General features: G+C 42.0%; 1 protein-coding gene across 1 annotated transcript; it reads left to right on the top strand.

Moving 5' to 3' along the window:
* Positions 1–647: 647 nt before the first annotated feature.
* Positions 648–6,102, top strand: GCK72_011591 (uncharacterized protein; the record flags this gene model as incomplete). The annotated part of the gene is made up of 11 exons (XM_053728554.1): positions 648–738; positions 788–838; positions 904–972; positions 1,038–1,106; positions 1,157–3,464; positions 3,511–3,614; positions 3,669–3,879; positions 3,924–4,304; positions 4,350–4,519; positions 4,563–4,714; positions 5,389–6,102. 11 exons carry the CDS (start codon positions 648–650, stop codon positions 6,100–6,102), a joined length of 4,320 nt encoding a protein of 1,439 aa, XP_053588131.1.
* Between the last annotated feature and the right edge of the window lie 15,607 nt (positions 6,103–21,709).

Below are 21,709 nucleotides of genomic sequence, written 5' to 3' on the forward strand. Positions count from 1 at the left end.
ACGAGCAAAATTTGAATGATTTCGAGCTGAAAATCGCTGAAATTGATGAATAATGGGGAAAAAGTTGAAAATCGGTTAACAACACTGATTTTGGAGTATTTTTAAGGTTTTTCAGCTGAAAAAATGGAGAAATTAAGTGATTTTTGAAGGAAATTAGTGATTTTCAGCTAAAAATTGCTACAATTGATGTATTTTTGGGGCTTTAAAGTTTTCGCAGCTGAAAATTAGTGAAGTTTCAACGATTTCTCATTGAACCCGGAAATTTTCTCAAAAACACAAAACAACAAAAATAAATAAGTTTTTAAGAGGATCCTCGCAAATATTTTGGCCAAAAATCAGGAAGTCTCACAAAAATCAATAACACGTGTTTCTTGGAAAATCCTTTAAAAAAATTGAATTATAATAAAGCCACGCTGACCTTTGATCATAATTCCAGAATCATAAAATAATTATTCTATTAACCCCTTAACCCACTGCCCTAATTATCCCTCCATCCCTCCCTCTCACAAATTCAGTCCTTACAATTAAATCGATTACAAATCGACTAGCTTCTATCGAAGAGTTTCAATTTGTCGATCAGTACGAACCACTGAATATTGTGCGATGCGCAAAAGTGAGTTTACCTTCTCAGATTTTCCAAAACACAAATGAAATCAAAAATTTCAGGATTGTTGCTCGTAGCAACACTCTCTCTTCTTGGATTAGTAATCCACGGCTTTGTGCCACACCGCCCGTATGGTAAGTGACAATGGGAATTCCAGAAAAATTGAGACGGTCCGGTTTTCAGGGTCACCACCACCGTCTGACTATTGGTCGGCTCATGACAAGGTTCCCGACCGTTATGAAATTGGATCCGAAGGCTAGTACACGCACCGCCCATCCTAGTAAAACCTCCACTTTCAGATGACCGCCCATCTGACCACTCATCTGACACGAATCTCCAACGCTACCGTAATCCACGTGATCCTAATGGTGAGTAGCTTAACAAATATAATCCCTTATAAACTCCTCATATCCCAAAACAAACATACTTTCAGCCCGCCTCTCCACGATCTCTCCATCCGATGACTCCGCCAATCACTACCGCATCCGTCGAGCTTCCAATGGTAAGAACCCCTTCCGAATCTCCCTCTAACCCTCACTTTCTCTCTTCCAGACGCCTTCTCCACCGCCGTCGATAAGATGCTCAAAATATCTCGAGTCATCAACGGCATTGCTCTCCAACAAGATATCACTAATGGCACCGTCAAACCGGATGTCGTTATCAAAGAGCTCCTCGATCTGTCACAATTGGATTTCGGAAATCTGGAGGAGATGAGCAAAGTGGTCGAGGCGATTCAAGGACTTCCGGAGGCACTGAGCAAGGACAAGAAACAGGCTGAGCGGATTGAGAAAAAATTCCGACTGTTTGATCTCATGTTGGAAACGACGAAAGGAGCCGGAGACAAGGTGGCACTTCCTGACAAGGATGCATATTCGGGAGAGATCACGGCTTTAAAACAGAAGAAAGTCTCGTTGTCGGCCTTCAAAGATATAAATGAAAAACTAACGGGAATGGCTGATAAGTTGACTGATTTGCTCGACTCCAAACAGATTGATAAAACTAGTGCAGCCAAGCGTTTCTCTGATTTTAAATATTATCACTCGCAATTGAAAAGCGAAGATATCACCACACTTGTTACCTCCATCGATTCTCCCCAATTGCGGAAGAACATGTTCGAACCACTCGGCAAAATCCAGCAGGCTTTGGAGACATACAAAGCAAACATAGTTCTCTTCACCAACGCCGATGCTGATGATGCTGGACCTACTGGAATTCTGAAAGGGTACCTGGAGCAGCTGGACACAATTCGAAAGAAATCTGTGAAAGTTTTGGGTCCGTTGAAGACGTTGGACAAGGTTATTCGTTCGGCAAGTCGTCAGGTCAGTGGAGATAGACAGTTGGACCAGATTTCTGGATTTCCGAATGGCTTCTCTGATATCGTATCGATTCCAAACGATTTGAGAGATCCGTGGGTGAAGGAGGCTGTTGATGGTCAGTCGGACGCTCTCGTCAAGGCCATGGAGGATTTGAAGATCATTGCTGAGAAGACACGTCTTATTTCTGGATCTCTGAAATCGGGGGCTGGATTCTCTTCTCTTATGGATGGTGTTATTGAAAGTGCGACTGCCTTATCTGCTATCCCGGATACATTCGAACCACTGGCATCGAATCTGTTGAAACCCAAATTGAAGGTTCTCCTCGATGAAGTTACACCTCCAAATGCCGAAGCTTTCGCTTCTCTTTATTCAAATATCACAAGTCTCACAATGAAGTTGGTTGCGATGGATGATGTGCTAACTGTTGTGTCAATTCTCCGATCCAAAGAATATGTCGAAAAGTTGGAGGCGATGGAGAAGCTCATGACGGATGGTACAGATGGCGAAGTAACTCAAAGGTTGACTGAACTAAGAAAAAACGAGGGGGCGAAGGATGTGAACAAGCTGTTGATGGGTCTCAAGGAATCGCTGACTGTTCTAAAAGACCCGGTTACGATCAATGGTGAATTGGAAAAGATTGAGCAAAATTTCGGTGAGATCGACACATTCGTGGCAAAACCATCATACTTTCTGAGCTTGCTGTCTAACTTGAGGAAGATTGAAGGGGTGGGTCAGATCAAGACGGCGCTGGATGCACTCGATCAGTACAGAGGATACAAACATGACTTTGGAAACTTCGGTCAGCTGAAAAATCATGTGAACGAAGCGACGAAAAGTTTGGAGAGCCTGAGTAAGTCTTTTGATGCAATGAAGGGAGCCAAGAATCCTGAATCGAAATCCTTGGTGCAGTCGGCTGATGTCTGGAAGGACTCTCAAACCATTGGATCGGCGACTCGTGTGTTCCGAGGGATCAAACTGATGTCGGAATGGAATAAGGATGTGATGAATCCAGCGGCCAAGGCTTTGATAACAGCGAACTCAGGGAAGATGACTCAAGAAGATCAGAAGAATCTGAAGCTGTTGGACACGTTGGATGCTGAGCTGAAAAAGTTGAAGACTGGACTCACAGCCATCTCAGCGGATCCAGTGGCATCCAAGACTGATTCCAACCTGACCAGTTTCTCCCCAGTCTACTCATTGGCTGGCAAGACGAATGGTGTCAAATACGACTTTAAGGCCATGTCGGATTCAGTGGATAGACTGACGAAGAGTCTGAACAACGACAAAGATCTGTTGGGTGTGAAGTCAAAGTTGGATACGTTGGATTCAATGGGTCTTGACTTCGCGAAACATCACTCAGCGATCTCTGGTGTCGAGAAGTCTCTGGAAAACTTGGATAAGCTTTTTGCCTCGTTGGTTGAAGTAGTGGTGGTTAATAATGGATTGGGAGCTGGAGGTTCAGCTGGATCGGGAACTGGATCGGGAACTGGATCGGGAGCTGGAGCTGGAGATGGAGGTGGTGCCAAAGAAGAACAGTCTAAAACGTGAGTTGTGATGACTGAAGTTAGTATAATTATTGAATAATTACAGAATGTCCTATCTTCTCTATGCACTTATCGTTGTAGTCATTATATTGTTCATAGTAGTTATAGTATTACTCGTGCGGAAAAGAAATCAAAAGGATCAACACAGTGGTGAGTGCCTTCAATAATCCATCTGAATACCCTTCTAGCCCGCCCTATTTCCAGATTGCAAAGTGATTATCCCCCCTTCCTTATTCGAGTACTACGTCAGCAACTTCTTTTTCCGTTACACGATATTCGGTGCTCTCTACTCTTCCGTTATGGGAACAGCCGCTGCACTCAAGCTCTTTTTCCTGAATCTCTATACGGGTGACGCGGCGCAACCGCAGACAAAGAGTCTTCATGATCATCAGCCGATAGAGATTCCGTACCGAAGGTATTCCTGGGAAAATTATTCGTAAAATTAAAGATATTTTGCAGAGCCGACGTACCACTCGCCTTGAAAGGGAGATTGCAGGTGGAAAACTATCAAACTTACAACTTTGAAACTGGTTACATCCATGGAAATGTGATAGAGTACCCCAATAAACTCCGTGTCGCTATCACTCAAGCTCCACACATGGCTGATAAGAAGTTGGGACGGAAAGAGAATATTGGTATGTACTATGCCGCTGCTATGGAGCAACAGTGCAAGCTTATGATATGTCTGGCACCGACTGGAGGGGACCAATGTGCTCAATACTTTCCGGCTGAAAAGGGTGCCAAGTTGAAGTTTATGGATGGAAAACTTGTGATCACTTGCAAGAAGGTGGAGAACAAGTGGGATGGAGCAGTGGTTAGAAAATTGGAAGTCAAGTTTGAGTGAGTCTAGGCAATTTATATTATATACTAATTTCTTTGTTTCAGAGGCAGAAAGTCCTTCTCCATGAACCATATTCAATATGAAAAATGGACCGGCAAAGTGCTTCCCAAAAAACGAGAGGCTCTCAACCAGATTCTCAGTAAAATGGAGAACTCGGCGTTCCCTGTCTTTATTCACTGCACTGATGGACTCCACCAGTCTGCTGTTCTGGCTCGTAAGTCTACCCCGGGTTACTGTATCTCCATAAGAAATTGCAGAAGTACTCATGAATAAGGAGCAGCTGTCTACAAAGAAGGAACTGGACTATGGTCTATCGTTGCAGGAATTGAGGAATTATAGAGTTGATGCTATCACTTCGGGTGAAGAGTATTTGGAGGCTGCGATTCTGACTTTTGAGTATTTGCATTATGTAAGTGGGTTACGGTTATGGATTTCGCGACACGACCGCAGTGAAAATCCACCGAGAAACTGGCGCATGCGACCGCATGTATTGGAATTTTGACTTTTGAGCATTTTCGTTATGTAAGGTCGCTCTATTGAGATCTTAACGGTGATCCTTAGAATCAGATTTTTTCCGGTTTCGATCCTTATGTTACTGTAGGTGTAGGCATCTAGGTGGCGCACGCGACGCGACCGCAGCTCCTGACTACTTTTCACATCTTCTCAATGGGATAGTACGCGCTTTATTGAGAAATCCGATCTTTGTAGGGTTACGGTATGAAAACATTTTTTATCCTAGTTTATATCCTGGGTACAGTAACCCGGATCCTAAAAGCTTAAAACCCGCATTATAGATACAGTCACACTATCTTGAAATTCCAAACAGCAGAATCCTGGGTACAGTAACCCGGATCCTAAAAACTGGAATTTCAAATCATAGATACAGTAACCGGGATCCAGGGAATCCGCGGCGCCCGCACGGCCTCCATGGGAGGCCCTCTCAATGCACTGCGCACAGTACTTTGAGAGGGCCTCTGCTGGAGGCCGTGCGCCCGCCTATACAGTGTCTCATGCATCTTCTCAATTTCCAGAACCAAGTCACAAAGAACAAGAACGTGGTGTTCGGCACGTCAAAACGTAAAGAAGATCCAAGAGGACATTGCTGCGATTGATGCTGGTAAAACCGATGGAGACGTGATTCAAATTGATAAAATCGTGGCCTACAATCAGAAAATCAATATGAAGACTGGGGCGCCGCCAGAAGTGAAAGAGGAACCGAAGCCAGAGGAGAAGAAGGATGAAGCGGAGGAGGATGTGTCGCCCGTGTCAGGGGAAGATAATGCTGGAAGTGAGACAATGCTTGCGGCCAACGCCGAGGAGATAAAGGCAAAGAAGGAGGAGAAAAGGGCAAGGAGAGCAGAGGAAAGAGAGGAGGAAAGGAGAAAGAAGGCTGAAGAGAGAAGAGCAAAGAAACGGAAAGATGATGAAAAAAGGGCGGTGGAACTTACTGAGGAGAAGGTGAAGCCACTTTTGCTGAAGATTCAAAAACTGGAAGAGGAGAACAAGAAGTTGTGTGAAAAGGACAAGGAGGCACACGATGAACATGAGAAGAAAAGAAAGAATGCTGCTGTTCAGAGAGATAAGAAAGATAAGAGAAAGAAGCAGAGAAAACATAACCAGAAAAAACGCAGTGGATCTAAACAATCAAAGGGTAGCTCGCAAATTCTACCACCAGAACCATCAAAAACGACAAGTGTCCACCAGAAACCTGACCAACTGCTAGATGCTACTCAAGAGGAGCCGGCACCGGATGCAGCACCAAACGTTGAGGACAACATGAAGACTGCTGGTGAATAGAGAGAAAGAGAGAGAGAACTACTTACTTGAATATAACTAACCTAATTGATTTTTTTCAATTTATTCATGGAATAAATCGTATTGGTCTCAACGACCCCCCACAAACTATTTTTTCATCAAAATTCCAGATGAGTTGACAGATTTTAAGCTGAAAACCGCCAAAACTTTTCGAATTTGCTGCAACTCTGTCAATTTTGTGCCTAGATTCAGGAAAGTGGTTCTAATCAGTATAATCATGTCATGATTCCAAAGGGATTCAGGGTTACTGTAGTTTTCGTGGTGAGACCCAACTTTTTTCAAACCAGGGCAGGATTATACTTTTCTGAACCGTCTCGGTGAGCTCTATCTATTGGTATTACTCAACATCAGATAGCATCAAAAATGTTTGTTTTAGAACACAAAGTTCTTTATTAATAAGTTCTTTATGAGTAAATCATCCGTAAGATGCCAAAGTTCCTGCAAAAAAAATAGTTTTCTTGTCACTTACTTTTTTTAACAATTATATAATCATAAGGTATAGAAAGATATATAAAATTAGATGAGTTACAAGAAATCAATTAAAAATTTTATTGATTCGAGAATTTTCGAAAAGTGTTCCACGTGGTCGGAGGTCAGAGAGTTCAACGTGGCGTTGCTGTTTTTTTGTTTTGTTTTTATAGAATTTTCCTAGATGATTTTTTTAAAGCTGGTTTTTGACCGAAATATTTGGATTATTTTCGAAAAGGAGGTGAATTTTGAATGATATTTTTCGAGAAGATTTTCAGGTTTACATGTCAACGAGTTGTTTTGAATTATATAAATTTATTAACCGATTTTGAAGATAAACTTTATGTCGGGAGATGTACCTGTTCCGTTTCTTGACGGATTTGGTTTTCTTGATGACTTCAAGTTTTTGTAGTTAATTTCTCAATAAAAACCATCAGATTGCAGTTTTGGGTACATATAATTTTGTCTCACTCTACATTTTTGGCGACTAGGTATCACGATTTTCTGTCTGTGACCACAAAATCCGAACCGCCCGAAATACAACAACTTATTTTACGTGAACCGACTGATAAATTTCAAATTATCGAAATCCAAGGTGATGTCCCCCAATTAGAACTGCCCAAAATAGACTAGTTCGGATTGGAACCATCAAAATAGATCTACTGGATTTAGTTTCAACTTTCTTTTAGTCGGTTCTATTTTGTACCAGTTATATTTCCAAAATCCATCAAGAAACCCAGAAAATTCAACTCACGACATGAAATTCATATTTAAAATTGGTTATATATAAACTTATATAAAATTTAAAGCATCTCGTTGTCATGTAACCTGAAAAACTTCTTTAAAACATTCAAAAAATTAATCTCCTTTTTTAAATACACCTAAATAATTCGGTCAATAACCAGCTGAAAACAAGTCTTACAAAAATCAATAAAAGATCCTCCACGTGTTTCTTGGAAAATTTTAGAAAAAGAAGAAAATTATAAAATAATGAAGCCACGTTGACCTTTCTGACCTCCGACCGCAAGACACGTGGTACACATTTCGAAAATTCCCGAATCGAAAAATTGTTAATGATTTTTTTGTAACTCATCTAAATTTATATAATTTTATGTACCATATGACTATTTATTAATTGAAAAAGTAAGTGGTCGTCCTAATTTTTTTTGCAGAAACTTTGGCATCTATTTCATGGAAAATATAGAAAACTACTTATCGAAATTACTTAGATTTTCGAAAAGTTTCGAAAATCTGTAACTATGCGAATTTTCATCCGATTTGGCTGGTTTCTAGCTTAAAATTTGTCAAATCATCTGTGATTTTGATGATAAATAGTTTAAGTTTGTAAATAGTCTAATCCAACCTGTAAAGAAAAAAACAAAGACAAAAACGGGGCCATTAAGACCAATACGATTTATTCAATGAATAAATTTTTTTGAATCAAGTATAGCAAATAGTTCTCTCTCTTTCTCTCTATTCACCTGCAGTCTTCATGTTATCATCGACTTTTGGTGCTCCTTCAGGTGCCGGATCCTCTTGAGTAGCATCTAGCAGTGGTGCTTCGTCGACTGTCTTCAGGTGACTCGTTTGTTTCGGTAGTTTTGATGGATCAGTTCTGATTTTCTTTTTGTCTTTGCTTCTTGTTCCCCCCTTCTTCCCATCGTTCCCATAAGCAGACGGTCTTTCAATGTGTCTTCTTCTCTTCTTAACAGCCTTCTTTCTCCCCTCGTCATGTTTCGCCTGTCCATCCTTATCGTCTTTACACTTCTTCTGGTTGTCTTCATTCATTTTTCTGAGCATCTCGAAAAACTCATTATTCGTGCAAAGTTTGATCATCATTTCCTCGACATTTTTCACATACTTTGCCCTCTCCTCTGCATCCTTCTTTCTTTTTTCTTCCTCCGTGTCCTCCTTCTCCTCCAGCTTCTCCTCCTGCTTCTCCTCTGGTGGCTCCTCTGGCTTCGGCTCCTCTTTCACTTCTGGTGCGACTTCTGGTATCTTCAAGTTGATTTTCTGGTTGTAGGCATCGATCTTATCCTGCTCAATGACGTCTCCATCCGTTTTACCTTCATCTATCGCAGAAATGTCCTGTTGGATCTTTGCCAAGTTATCACCCAATGAAATGGACAACGATACGTTTTTAGTCTTGGTGATTTGGTTCTGGAAATTAAGAGAAAATGTGTGAGAATGTATTGCGGTCGCTGCGGATTTCCAGGATTCGGATTACTGTGGCTGTGATTCGAAATTACAGTTTTTAGGATCCGGGTTACTGTACCTACGATCCTGTTCTTTAGAATTTAGAGGTAGGGTAGCTGTATCTAGGCTTCTAAATTTTAGGATCCGGAATACTGTAGCGTGATTTCAAAGCCTGTTCAGTTCAGGAGATGGATTACTGTATGGAAAAAAACGGTTTTCCTACCGTAACCCTATGGATCGCATTTTGGAATAGAGCACACTCTCCAGGTCGGGTAACGATCGAAAAGACCGTAAGGATCGTAATGATTGAAAAAGTCAGAAAAGTCAGAATTACACCATTTTAAGGCTCCGGGACATTTCGAAACTGCGCCAGTAATGTCCCTACCGTAACTCCACGCGTTTCTCAAGCGCGCTGCGTGTCGTAACCAACAACCCACTTACATAAAACAAATACTCAAAAGTCAGAATTCCAGCCTCCACATACTCTTCACCCGAAGTGATCGCATCAACTCTATAGTTCCTCAATTCCTGCAACGATAGACCATAGTCCAGTTCCTTCTTTGTAGATAGCTGCTCCTTATTCATGAGTACTTCTGGAATATGAGAAGTTCAAGATCAATTACAGTAACCCAATAAAGAAGTTATAGTAAAATTTATAACCCGGGGGTAGACTTACGAGCGAGGACAGCAGACTGGTGAAGCCCATCGGTGCAGTGAATAAAGACAGGGAACGCCGAGTTCTCCATCTCACTGAGAATCTGTTTGAGAGCCTGTCGTTTTTTGGGAAGCACTTTGCCGGTCCATTTTTCGTATTGAATATGGTTCATGGAGAAGGACTTTCTGCCTCTGAAACAAAAAAAAATGAGTAGATGACATAGGTTGTGTAGACTTACTCGAACTTCACTTTCAACGTCCTAGCCACCGCTCCATCCCACTTATTCTCCACCTTCTTGCAAGTGACCACAAGTTTTCCATCCATAAACTTCAACTTGGCACCCTTTTCAGCCGGAAAGTATTGAGCACATTGGTCCCCTCCAGTCGGTGCCAGACATATCATAAGCTTGCAGTTCTGCTCTTGTGCAGCCGCATAATACATCCCAATATTCTCTTTCCGTCCCAACTTTTCATCAGCCATGTGTGGAGCTTGAGTGATAGCGACACGGAGTTTATTCGGGTACTCTATCACATTTCCATGGATGTAACCAGTTTCAAAGTTGAAAGTTTTATAGTTTTCCACCTGCAATCTCCCTTTCAAGGCGAGTGGTACGTCGGCTCTGCAAAAAATCTTTAACTTTACGTATAATTTTCCCAGGAATACCTTCGGTACGGAATCTCTGCCGGCTGATGATCATGAAGACTTTTTGTCTGCGGTTGCGCCGCGTCACCCGTATAGAGATTCAAGAAGAATAGCTTGAGTGCAGCGGCTGTTCCCATAACGGACGAGTAGAGATCACCGAATATCGTGTAGCGGAATAAGAAGTTGCTGACGTAGTACTCGAACAAAGAAGGGGGGATAACCACTTTGCAATCTGAAAATTGGGCGGGCTAAAAGGGTATTCAGATGGATTATTGAAGACACTCACCACTGTGTTGATCCTTTTGATTTCTTTTCCGCACGAGTAATACTATAACTACTATGAACAATATAATGACTACAACGATAAGTGCATAGAGAAGATAGGACATTCTGTAATTATTCAATAATTATACTAACTTCAGTCATCACAACTCACGTTTTAGACTGTTCTTCTTTGGCACCACCTCCATCTCCAGCTCCAGCTCCCGATCCAGTTCCCGATCCAGTTCCCGATCCAGCTGAACCTCCAGAGCCCGATCCATCATCAACCACCACTACTTCAACCAACGAGGCAAAAAACTTATCCAAGTTTTCCAGAGATTTCTCGACACCAGAGATCGCTGAGTGATGTTTCGCGAAGTCAAGACCCATCGAATCCAACGTATCCAAGTTTGACTTTACTTCCAACAGATCCTTGGTTCCTTTCAGAGTCCTCGCCAACCTATCCACTGAATCCGACATGGCCTTAAAGTCGTGTTTGACACCATTCGTCTTGCTAGCCAATGAGAAGACTGGGGAGAAACTGGTCAAGTTGGAATCAGTTTTGGATGCCACTGAATCCCATGAGATAGCTGTGAGTTCAGTCTTCAACTTTTTCAGCTCAGCATCCAACGTGTCCAACAGCTTCAGATTCTTCTGATCTTCTTGAGTCATCTTCCCTGAGTTCGCTGTTATCAAAGCCTTGGCCGCTGGATTCATCACATCCTTATTCCATTCCGACATCAGTTTGATCCCTCGGAAAACACGAGTCGCCGATCCAATGGTTTGAGAGTCCTTCCAGACATCAGCCGACTGCACCAAGGATTTCGATTCAGGATTCTTGGCTCCCTTCATTGCACCAAAAGACTTACTCAGGCTCTCCAAACTTTTCGTCGCTTCGTTCACATGATTTTTCAACTGACCGAAGTTTCCGAAGTCCTGTTTGCTCCCTCTGTACTGATCGAGTGCATCCAGCGCCGTCTTGATCTGATCCATTCCTTTAATCTTTTTCAAGTTCGACAGCAAACCCAGAAAGTGTGATGGTCCCTCAACGAATGGGTCAATCTGACCAAAATTAGCTTGAATGTAATCCAGCTCACTGTCGATCGTAACCGGGTCTTTTAGAACAGTCAGCGATTCCTTGAGACCCAACAAAAGTTTGTTCACATCCTTCGCTCCTTGGTGTTTTCTCAAATCAACCAACCGTTGAGTTACTTCGTCATCTGTACCATCCGTCATGAGCTTCTCCATCGCTTCCAACTTTTCAACGTACTCTTTGGATCGGAGAATTGACACAACACTGAGCACATCATCCATCGCCACCAACTTGTTTGTGAGACTTGTGATGTTTGAATAAAGAGCGTAGAATTGTTTCGCATTTGGAGGTGTGACCTTGTTCAGATCGACAGAAAATTCGACATTCAACAGATTCGATGCCAATGGTTCAAATGTATCCGGGATAGCAGATAAGGCAGTCGCACTTTCAATAACACCGTTCATAAGAGAAGAGAATCCAGCAGCTGATTTCAGAGATCCAGAAATAAGACGTGTCTTCTCAGCAATGATCTTCAAATCCTCCATGGCCTTGACGAGAGCGTCCGACTGACCATCAACAGCCTCCTTCACCCACGGATCTCTCAAATCATTTGGGATCGATCCAACATCAGCAAAACCACTCGGAAATCCAGACGTCTGATCCAACTGCCTATCTCCACTGACCTGACGACTTGCCGAACGGATAGCCTTGTCCAACGTCTTCAGTGGATCCAAAATTTTCATCGACTCCTTACGAATTGCATCCAACTGCTCCAGGTACCCTTTCAGAATCCCAGTAGGTTCTTTATCTGTTCCAGCACGGTATGTAGATACGCCTAGATCCGAACTGTATTCATCGATAGCTTTCTGTGTTTGGCCAAGTGGTTCAAACATGTTCTTTCGCAATTGAGTAAAATTGATGGAGCTCACGAGTTGGCCAATACTTACACCTTTCAATTGCGAGTGATAATGTGTGAAATCTTGAAAGGCAATTTTGGCATTCCCAGTAGAAATCTTCTGTTTTGAGTCGAGCAGTCCAGCCAACTTATCAGCCATTCCCGTTAGTTTTTCATTTATGGTTTTGAAGTCCGACAACGGGACTTTCTTCTGTTTCAAAGCCGTGATTTCTCCCGAATATGCATCCTTGTCAGGAAGTGCCACCTTGTCTCCGGCTCCTTTCGTCAATCCCAACATGTTGTCATACATCCGGAATCTCTTCTCAATTCGCTCAGCCCGATCTTTATCCTTGCTCAGTGCCTCCGGAAGTCCTTGAAACGCCTCGACCACTTTGCTCAACTCATCCAGATTCCCGAAATCCAATTGTGTCAGATCGAGGAGTTCCTTGATAACGACATCCGGTTTGACGGTGCCATTTGTGATATCTTGTTGGAGAGCAATGCCGTTGATGACTCGAGATATTTTGAGCAATTTATCGACTGTCGTAGAGAAGGCGTCTGGAAGAAAAAGAGGTGAAGTTAGGGGGAAACGAATCGGATGAATAATAGGTGCTCACCATCGGAAGCTCGACGGATACGGTAGTGATGGGCGGAGTCATCGGATGGAGAGATCGTGGAGAGGCGGGCTGAAAATATGATGGTTTTGGGATATATGTAGAGGTCCGCGCACAAGAGCACCATCGCTTGGTAAGCTACTCACCATTAGGATTACGCGCGTTACGGTAGCGTTGGAGATCCATGTCAGATGGGCGGTCGGAGTCTGGAAATGGGTTTTCACTAAGATATGTGTGTCCACAACTAACCTTCGGCTCCAATTACATTATTATTATCGGCGTCAGGCGGCCAATTATTAGAAGGTGGTGACCCTGAAAACCAGACCGTCTGAAATTTTCTGGAATTCCCTTGTCACTTACCATACGGGCGGTGTGGTACGAAGCCGTGGACATACACTCCAAGTAAGGAGAAGGTTGCTATGAGCAATAACCCTGAAAATTTTGATTTCATTTGTGTTTTGGAAAATCTGAGAAGGTAAACTCACTTTTGTGCATCGTTAGATCGATGATCGACAATTCGAAACTCTTCGATGATTTATCGATTCGTAATCGATTGAATTGTAGGGACTGAATTTGTGAGAGGGAGGGATGGGGGGAGAATTAGGGCAGTGGGTTAAGGGGGAATGGGGGCAAGCAATATATTCTCCACGTGTTTTTAATTTTTTTTAAAGGATAATTAAAATAAAGAAGCCACGCTGACCTTTCTCACTTCCACGTTGCACAATTTTCGAAAATTCTCGAAGCAATAAAAATTGTATTGATTTTTTGAATCGGTAACTCATCTAAATTTATATATTTTTCTATACCATATGATTATATAATTATTAAAAAAGTAAGTGGCCGTCCTAATTTTTTTTGCAGAAACTTTAGTGGCACTCAAAGATAACTTATTTATATAACACTTTGTGTTTTGAAACGAACATTTCTGGTGCTATCTGATTTTGAGTGATACCAATAGATAGAGCTCATCGAGATGGTCCAGAAAAGTATAATCATGCCCTGGTTTGAAAAAAGTGTTGGGTCTCACGACGAAAACTACAGTAATCCGGAATCCTCTTGGAAGCATGACATGATTACACTCATTCGAACCGCCTTGACGTGCTGAATCTGAATCTATTATTTTTTGAATCTATGTCCAAAATTGACAGAGTTACAGCAATTTCAGTGAATTTCAGATTTTCGAAAAGTTGCGAAAATCTGTAACTATTCGAATTTTCAACCAGTTCTGCTGGTTTCTAGCCAGTAAAATTGGTTGAAAATTCAAAAACTTAAATATTAGATTTAAATTCAGCAGGTCAAAGTGGTTCAAATGAGTATAATGATGCCGTGATTCCAAGCGATTGAGAGGGATTCCGGGTTACTGTAGTTTTCGTGGTGAGGCCCAACACTTTTTCAAACCAGGGCAGCACTGTACTTTTCTGAATCGTCTAGGTGAGTTCTATCTCTGAAAATGGGGAAAATTGTTGGAATTATTGTCACTACTGTATTTTTTTGTTGAAAAATCTGAAATTCTTTGTATAAAAAAGTCATAAGCACCATTATTTATCAGAAGAGTACAAGATTCAAGTAATGAAGAAGCTAATTCAAGTAGTTCCTCTCCGCCGCAACCTTCAGAGCCATATTATACTTCCGTGTCATCAATCGCATTAAGACTCTTCTTATCTGCCTTCTTCACCTTTTTGACTCGTTTCTTCATCATGTTCGCGTGAGCTTTGAATCGATCAAAATCCGCTTGAATCAACTCCTCCATTTTTTCAGTACTAAAATGGTGTTGCTTGATCTCTTCAGCCAACGGACCAGTGTTCGCTTCCGCTTCCTGCGTTCGATCCAATGACTTTTCCTCTTTCTGATCGGACACCTTACTCATCGATGAAGGAGCTTTCTTCTTTTTGGTCTCATCGGATGGTTGTTCTCCTGATTTCTTTTCTTCTTTATTTTCTTCTCCCTCTTTCTTCCCCACCGCATTCTTCACAGCCGTCTCCTTCTCTTTCATCGCTGCCACCAACGTTGCATCTATAGTCGCATTAACTCTACCACCAGTGATCGCATCAATGTTGTCCTCAATCGTTTTCACCTTCTTTTCCAGCTTCTCATCGAAATTCTCTCGCTCTTGATCCTGCATGATTTTTTTGATTAACTACCGTGATAAGTATTAAACCGACCGCTAGAAACAGCTCAAACGACAGCATTGCAACATTCAGATAGTCCATATCAGTTATGATCGCATCGGAACGAATGTGTCTCAAATTGTTCAAACCGGTACCCATAACCAAGTCACCGTCTTGTTTGATCAGCAGCTCCTTGTTCATGATTGCAACTGAAAATTGGGACAAGTTTTTAACATGATAAAGTGTCATAGATTATTCTAAAGTTGAGATCATTCCTAAGGGCTTGAAAACTAGAATTGCAGCGAATCAAAAAATATCGAATGTTATCAAATTTCTTTTTGACAATTTTTGAGATTTTTCAACAACTTTTTCGTAAAACTTGAAACTTTAATATACCTTAAAACCTGTGATAGAGGCGCTAGTTCGCAGCGGTATATCTCGGTCCCCAAAGGAAATATCAAAAAGCTGCCAACTGACGAAATATAGCTTGATAATCATAAAATATTTCTTCAGTTGAAAACATTTCTATATTTTTAAAGACAGCCGAGATAGAAAGCTCCAAACTCTTGAATAACTTACGAGCCATAACAGCCGACTGTTTGAGTCCATCCGTGCAATGAATAAAAACTGGCTGCTTTTCTTTTCTCACCATCTGCATAATTTCAACAAGAGGCTTCCAATTTGATGGCAGACTGTCGCCTGTCCACGTCTCGAATTGAATGTGATTAAGAGTGAACTTTCCTTTTCTACTGAAATTTGGAATTCAAGATTGAAAAATTTCAGGACATAGGTTGAAACTCACGGGAACTTGACTGTTAGAATCCGGCGAGTGGCTCCTCCACCACAAATCTCCTCAACCTTCTCACACGTCACAACAAGTCCATTCTCAAACTTCAACACGCCCCCCTTTTCAGCAGGAAAGTATTGGGCACAGAGGTCTCCAGGTCCAGTCGGCGTTAGGCATACCATCAACTCGCATTTCTGTTCCATCGCCGCCCAATAAAACATGCCAACCGTCTCCTTTGCATCCGTCGCCTTGTCTGCTAGCTGCGGAGCTTGGAGGACAGCGATACGGGCTCTTTTCTTCTTATCATCGAATATCATATTGCCGTGGATGAAGTTTGATCCAAACATTTCAGCAGCCTTCGCACTCTTCAGAGTCAATCGATTCGTTTTAGATAGAGCCGCTTGTCTTCTGGAATTGATTTGAAAATTATAAGTTTTGGGACTTTACAACTCACTTTGTATACTTTGTCATTTTAAGAACCGATGGAGAAATGGTGAGTTGCTTAGTTTGTGATGAGTCGAGATCAAATAAATGTTGAAAGTAAACTTTGAAGTAGGCCGCTTGACTCATACTTGCATTATACTTGGCTCCGAAATAATTGTATTTAAAGTAGATTTCGTTGACGAAATAATCGAAGATGAACTGTGGAACTGGCTTCTGGTACTCGTCTGGAATTTAGACATAATCCAGATTTTGAGGAGGGGACTCACCTTCATTATCTTTGTATTTTCTATATATAAAATAACCGACCAATATCAATACCGCAATGAATAACGCTCCAGCAACACCTCCGAGGAATAGGGTTCTGAAATGAATGAAATTTGAATAGAATATTATAAATATCTTAAACTAACGAGGTGAAAATACTAGTAGCTGCAGTTGTCATCACCATCCCTACTGTCGGTCCAACATTCGAAGATCCTGGAGCAGATGAAACAGGTGGTTGAGTTGGTACAGTAACCACGACTGGAGTCATCATGCCATTGAACGCTGCGAAGAAGAGATCCAGATTCTCCAGAGACTTCTTGACACCAGAGATCGCTGAGTGATGTTTTGCGTAGTCCAAACCCATTGAATCCAACTTATCCAACTTTGACTTGACATCCAGCAGATCCTTGCCGTTGTTCAAACTTTTAGCCAGCCGATCCACTGAATCCGACATCGACTTGAAATCATATTTGAGGCTGTTCGTTTTGCTAGCCAATGTGTAGACTGGGGAGAAGCTGGTTAGGTTGGAATCAGTTTTAGACATCACTGGATCCGCTGAGATGGCTGTGAGTCCGGATTTCAGTGTGTTCAGTTCTCCATCCAATTTGTCCAACTGCTTCAGATTTTCCTGGTCTTCTGGACTCATCGTCTTCGAATTATCTTGAATCAACTTCCTGGCCGCTGGATTCATCACATCCTCATTCCACTCCAACATCAGTTTGATCCCACGGAAAACACGAGTCGCCGATCCGATACTCTGAGAATCCTTCCAGACGTCACTAAGCTCTGCCAATGCCTTCGACTCTGGATTCTTGGCTCCCTTCATCCCTCCAAACGACTTACTGAACTCTTCCAAACTTTTCGTAGCACTAGACAAGTGATCCTTCAACTTGCCGAATCCCCCAAAGTCCTTCTTCTCATTCCTGTACTTGCCAATTGCATCAAGAGCCGTCTTGATCTGACCCATTCCTTCAATCTTCCTCAAGATAGACAGCAAACCCAGAAAATTTGATGGTCCCGCCACAAATGTGTCGATCTCATGGAAGTTGTTCTCTATCATCTCCAATTCACCATCGATCGAAAGCGGTTCAACTAGAACAGTCAACGATTCCTTGAGACTCAACAACAGCTTGCTCACATCCTTCGCCCCCTCGTAATTTCTCAGTTCAGCCAACCGTTTAGTTACTTCGTCGTCAGTGCCATCCTTCATAAGCTTTTCCATCGCCTCCAACCTTTCGACATATTCTTTGGATCTGAGAGTTGACACAACACTGAGCACATCATCCATCGCAATTAACTTCTTTGTGAGGCTCGTGATATTCGAATAAAGAGAAGCGAAAGCTTCGGCATTTGGAGGTTCCACATTTTTCAGTTCGACTGAAAATTCGACGTTCAACAGATTCGATGCCAGGGGTTCAAATGTATCCGGGATAGCAGATAAGCCAGTCGCACATTCAAGAACACCATCCATAAGAGAAGAGAATCCAGCAGCCGATTTCAGAGATCCAGCAACACGATGTGCCTTTTCAGCAATGTTTTTCAAGTCTTCCATAGCCTTGACGAGAGCGTCCGACTGACCATCAACAGCCTCCTTCACCCATGGATCTCTCAAATCATTTGGTATCGATCCGATATCAGAGAAGCCATTCGGAAATCCAGAAGTCTGATCCAATTGTCGATTCCCACTGAACTGAAGACGCGAAGAACGAATAGTCTTGCTCAACGTCTTCAATGTATCCAAAACTTTCATCGAATCCTTTCGAACTGTGTCCAATTGTTCCAGGTACCCTTTCAGAATTTCAGTTGGTTTTTGGTCTTTTTTACCACGGTAAGTGGAGATGCCTAGGTCCGCATTGTATTCATCGATAGCCTTCTGGATTTGGCTGAGTGGTTCGAACATGTTCTTTCGCAATTGTGGGGATTTGATCGATTTAATTAATGTATCAATATCTTTACCTTTCAATTGTGAGTGATAATGTTTGAAATCTTGGAAGGCAGTTTTAGCATCGCCAGTAGAGATCTTCTGTTTGGAGTCGAGCAGTCCAGTCAACACACCGGACATTTCCGATAGTTTTTTGTTGATATCTTTGAAGTCCGACAACGAGACTTTCTTCTGTTTCAAAGCCGTGATCTCTCCCGAATATGCATCCTTGTCAGGAAGTTCCACCTTGTCTCCGGCTCCTTTCGTCAATTCCAACATGGAGTCATACATCCGGAACCGTTTCTCAATCCTCTCAGCCTGTTTTTTATCCTTGTTCAGAGCCTCCGGAAGTCCTTGAATCGCCTCGACCACTTTGCTCATCTCCTCCAGATTCCCGAAATCCAATTGTGTCAGATCGAGGAGCTCCTTGATAACGACATCCGGTTTGACGGTGCCATTTGTGATATCTTGTTGGAGAGCAATGCCGTTGATGACTCGAGATATTTTGAGCATCTTATCGACTGTTGTGGAGAAGGCGTCTGGAAGAGAGAAAGGTGAGGGTTAGGGGAAGATTCGGATAGGGTACTTACCATTAGCAGCTCGACGGATACGGTAGTGATGGACGGAGTCATCGGATGGAGAGATCGGTGAGAGGCGGGCTGAAAACAAGTTTGTTTTGGGATATATAGGAAACCGCTACGCGCCCATCTGCGTCGCGTGTCTTTAGGTTACTCACCATTAAGATTACGCGGGTTACGGTAGCGGTGAAGATTCATGTCAGATGGGCGGTCGGAGGTGCGGTCTGGAAATGGGGGTTTTCACTAGGATATGTGTGTCCACAACTAACCTTCGGATCCAATTACATTATGACTATCGGCATCAGGCGACCAATTATTAGAAGGCGATGGTGGTGACCCTGAAAACCAGACCGTCTGAATATTCTCCCTGAAATCTCTTGTCACTTACCATACGGGCGGTGCGGCACGAAGCCATGGATTATCACTCCAAGTAAGGAGAAGGTTGCTAGAAGCAACAGTTCTGAAATGATTTTAGTTGAGACTATAAGAATCTCGGGAGGGGACGGTAAACTCACTATTGCGCATCGGAAGATCGATGATCGACAATTCGAAACTCTTCGATGATTTATCGATTCGTAATCGATTGAATTGTAGGGACTGAATTGATGAGAATGAGGGATGGGGGATAATTAGGGCAGTGGGTTAAGGGGGGTAATAGAATTATTGTTTTTTGAAACGTGAATTAATTTTTTTTTAAATTTTTTAACAATTGAAAATCGGATAACGTGGAAATGAAGAAATTTTTTCAGAGATTTGGCTCCTGACACTTTCGAGTCCGTAGATTCGGAATCTGAAATAAAATTCTGCTGAATCCTGCTGTAAACCGAGGTATGAGTCGTCCTTCCAACTTTCTGATATGAAAATTTCCCGACGTTGCAGTTTATGTCGACTGCGCCTCAAAGATACCTCTCATCCATTCCTTTATTGGCACCCTGTGCGACGGAGCGCGTTTACGTCTCGTCATGCTTTTCTACTTATACTTATGTGTGTGTAATCTGTGAATTTGCTCCAAAATGTGCAGAAAATTTCGAAGATTTTCATGATAACGGTGCTCAGTGCTGGCCGAACTTTTCTCTGCTGGGGGTTTCTAGGCCAGCGATCTAATGGCTTGGGAAAGCTGGCCTAGGAACCTCCAATAGAAAAAGTTCGGCCAGCACTGAGAGATCACAAAGATCAAATTCCTCCCCTCTTTTGCAACGAAACCGTTTCCCCCTACCCCCTGCAACCTGCAAACCGCCGCCACCCTTTAAAAGTACGCCTGACCCCATTTTTCGCACCTTTTTATAAGTCAGTCACTTTCTTTCATCATATCAATGTGAGTAGTCTTATCACTTGATCACTTGACCACTTTTCTTTTTACATAAAATACGTAACTTAGCGGCCGTGGCCGAGAAATCTAGGGGGATGGTTAGAAGGTTCTAACCATTCCCCCTAGATTTCAAGGTCACGGCCGATGGCCTAGTTTTCGTTTTCTAGGCCATCCCCTCTATTGTTATATTATACTAACCAAAAAAGGGGGCAAAGTTCTTCTTGACACACTTCCTCCCCCCCCCCCCCCCCCTCCCGACCGAAATAGTCAGACCATATCTTTGTGGTTGGTCGTCCTATCTTTTTTTGTATGTGTATAGGGGGAGGAGGTGGAAGTGGTGGACGGGTACAAAGTGATGAGAGAACGCGTGCGACAGTACAATTTAGTGTCGGTTTTATGGGGTATTGGGGGGAAAATTTGAGTTTTAGACTTATTTTTTAGTATTTTTAAGCACAAAATTGGATTTTTCACCTGTTTTCTCGAATTTTGCCCGTTTTTCTAGTCGCTAGACTCCTTTAGCTATTTCTAACCCCAAAATCACAATTTTAGACTCAGAATTTGATTTTTTTCTCCAATTTCGCCCCCTTTTTCTAGTCGCTAGACCTTTTTCGACCATAAAAGCTCAAATTGTTACCCAAAATTGAATTTTCCATCTTTTCCCCGAAATTTCCACTATTTTAAAGATTATTTTTGCTCAAAAACTCAGATTTTTCAATTTTCTCCGTTCTTCCAGGTGAAAATGGAAGTTTAGGGGGTTTTGATAGAAAAAATCGGGGTTTTCAGCTATTTTTTTTTATTGTTTTCACTTAAAAACTCTGATTTTCCAGGTTTTTAGTACATTTTTTCGTTATTTTTGCGAATTTTGAGCTCATAGACTAATTTAAACCCCCATTTTGCACTAGTTTCCACTCTAAACCCCCTAAAATTTTACTTCTAAATTTGAATTCCAGATTTTAGGCTATTTTTTAATTGAACTTTCAATTTTCACGAGTTTTAAGACAATTTTTTGAGTTTTGAACCGGTTTTATAGCTTAATTTTCACTTTTTTGTCTCCAGAACGTATAAAAAGTTTTTTTTTTCGGTTTTCCCTGATTTTTCTGTTTTTCACTTAATTTTTTACCAAATTTTCAGCATTTTTCCTCTCTAAATACAATTTTCATTGATTTCAGACCTTTATCACATATTTTTCACCTCTGAAAACCCACTTTTCTTTCTAAAAACCGCCAACGAAAACGGGCGGGAAATCCCATTTCCCAAAAGTCTGCAATTGTACGCAAACACCGTGCACCCGATTTTACGCGCAAACCCCACGGAGCACTCATTTTTGTCATTTTTTGTCCAGTTGGAGGTGATTTTTCTGGTTTTTTCTTGTTTTAGCAGAAAATTACCGATTTCCCGCTAATTTTAACGTCTA

The sequence above is a fragment of the Caenorhabditis remanei genome, chromosome III (assembly GCF_010183535.1).
Source record: "Caenorhabditis remanei strain PX506 chromosome III, whole genome shotgun sequence".
In the NCBI taxonomy this organism is placed as follows: domain Eukaryota; kingdom Metazoa; phylum Nematoda; class Chromadorea; order Rhabditida; family Rhabditidae; genus Caenorhabditis; species Caenorhabditis remanei.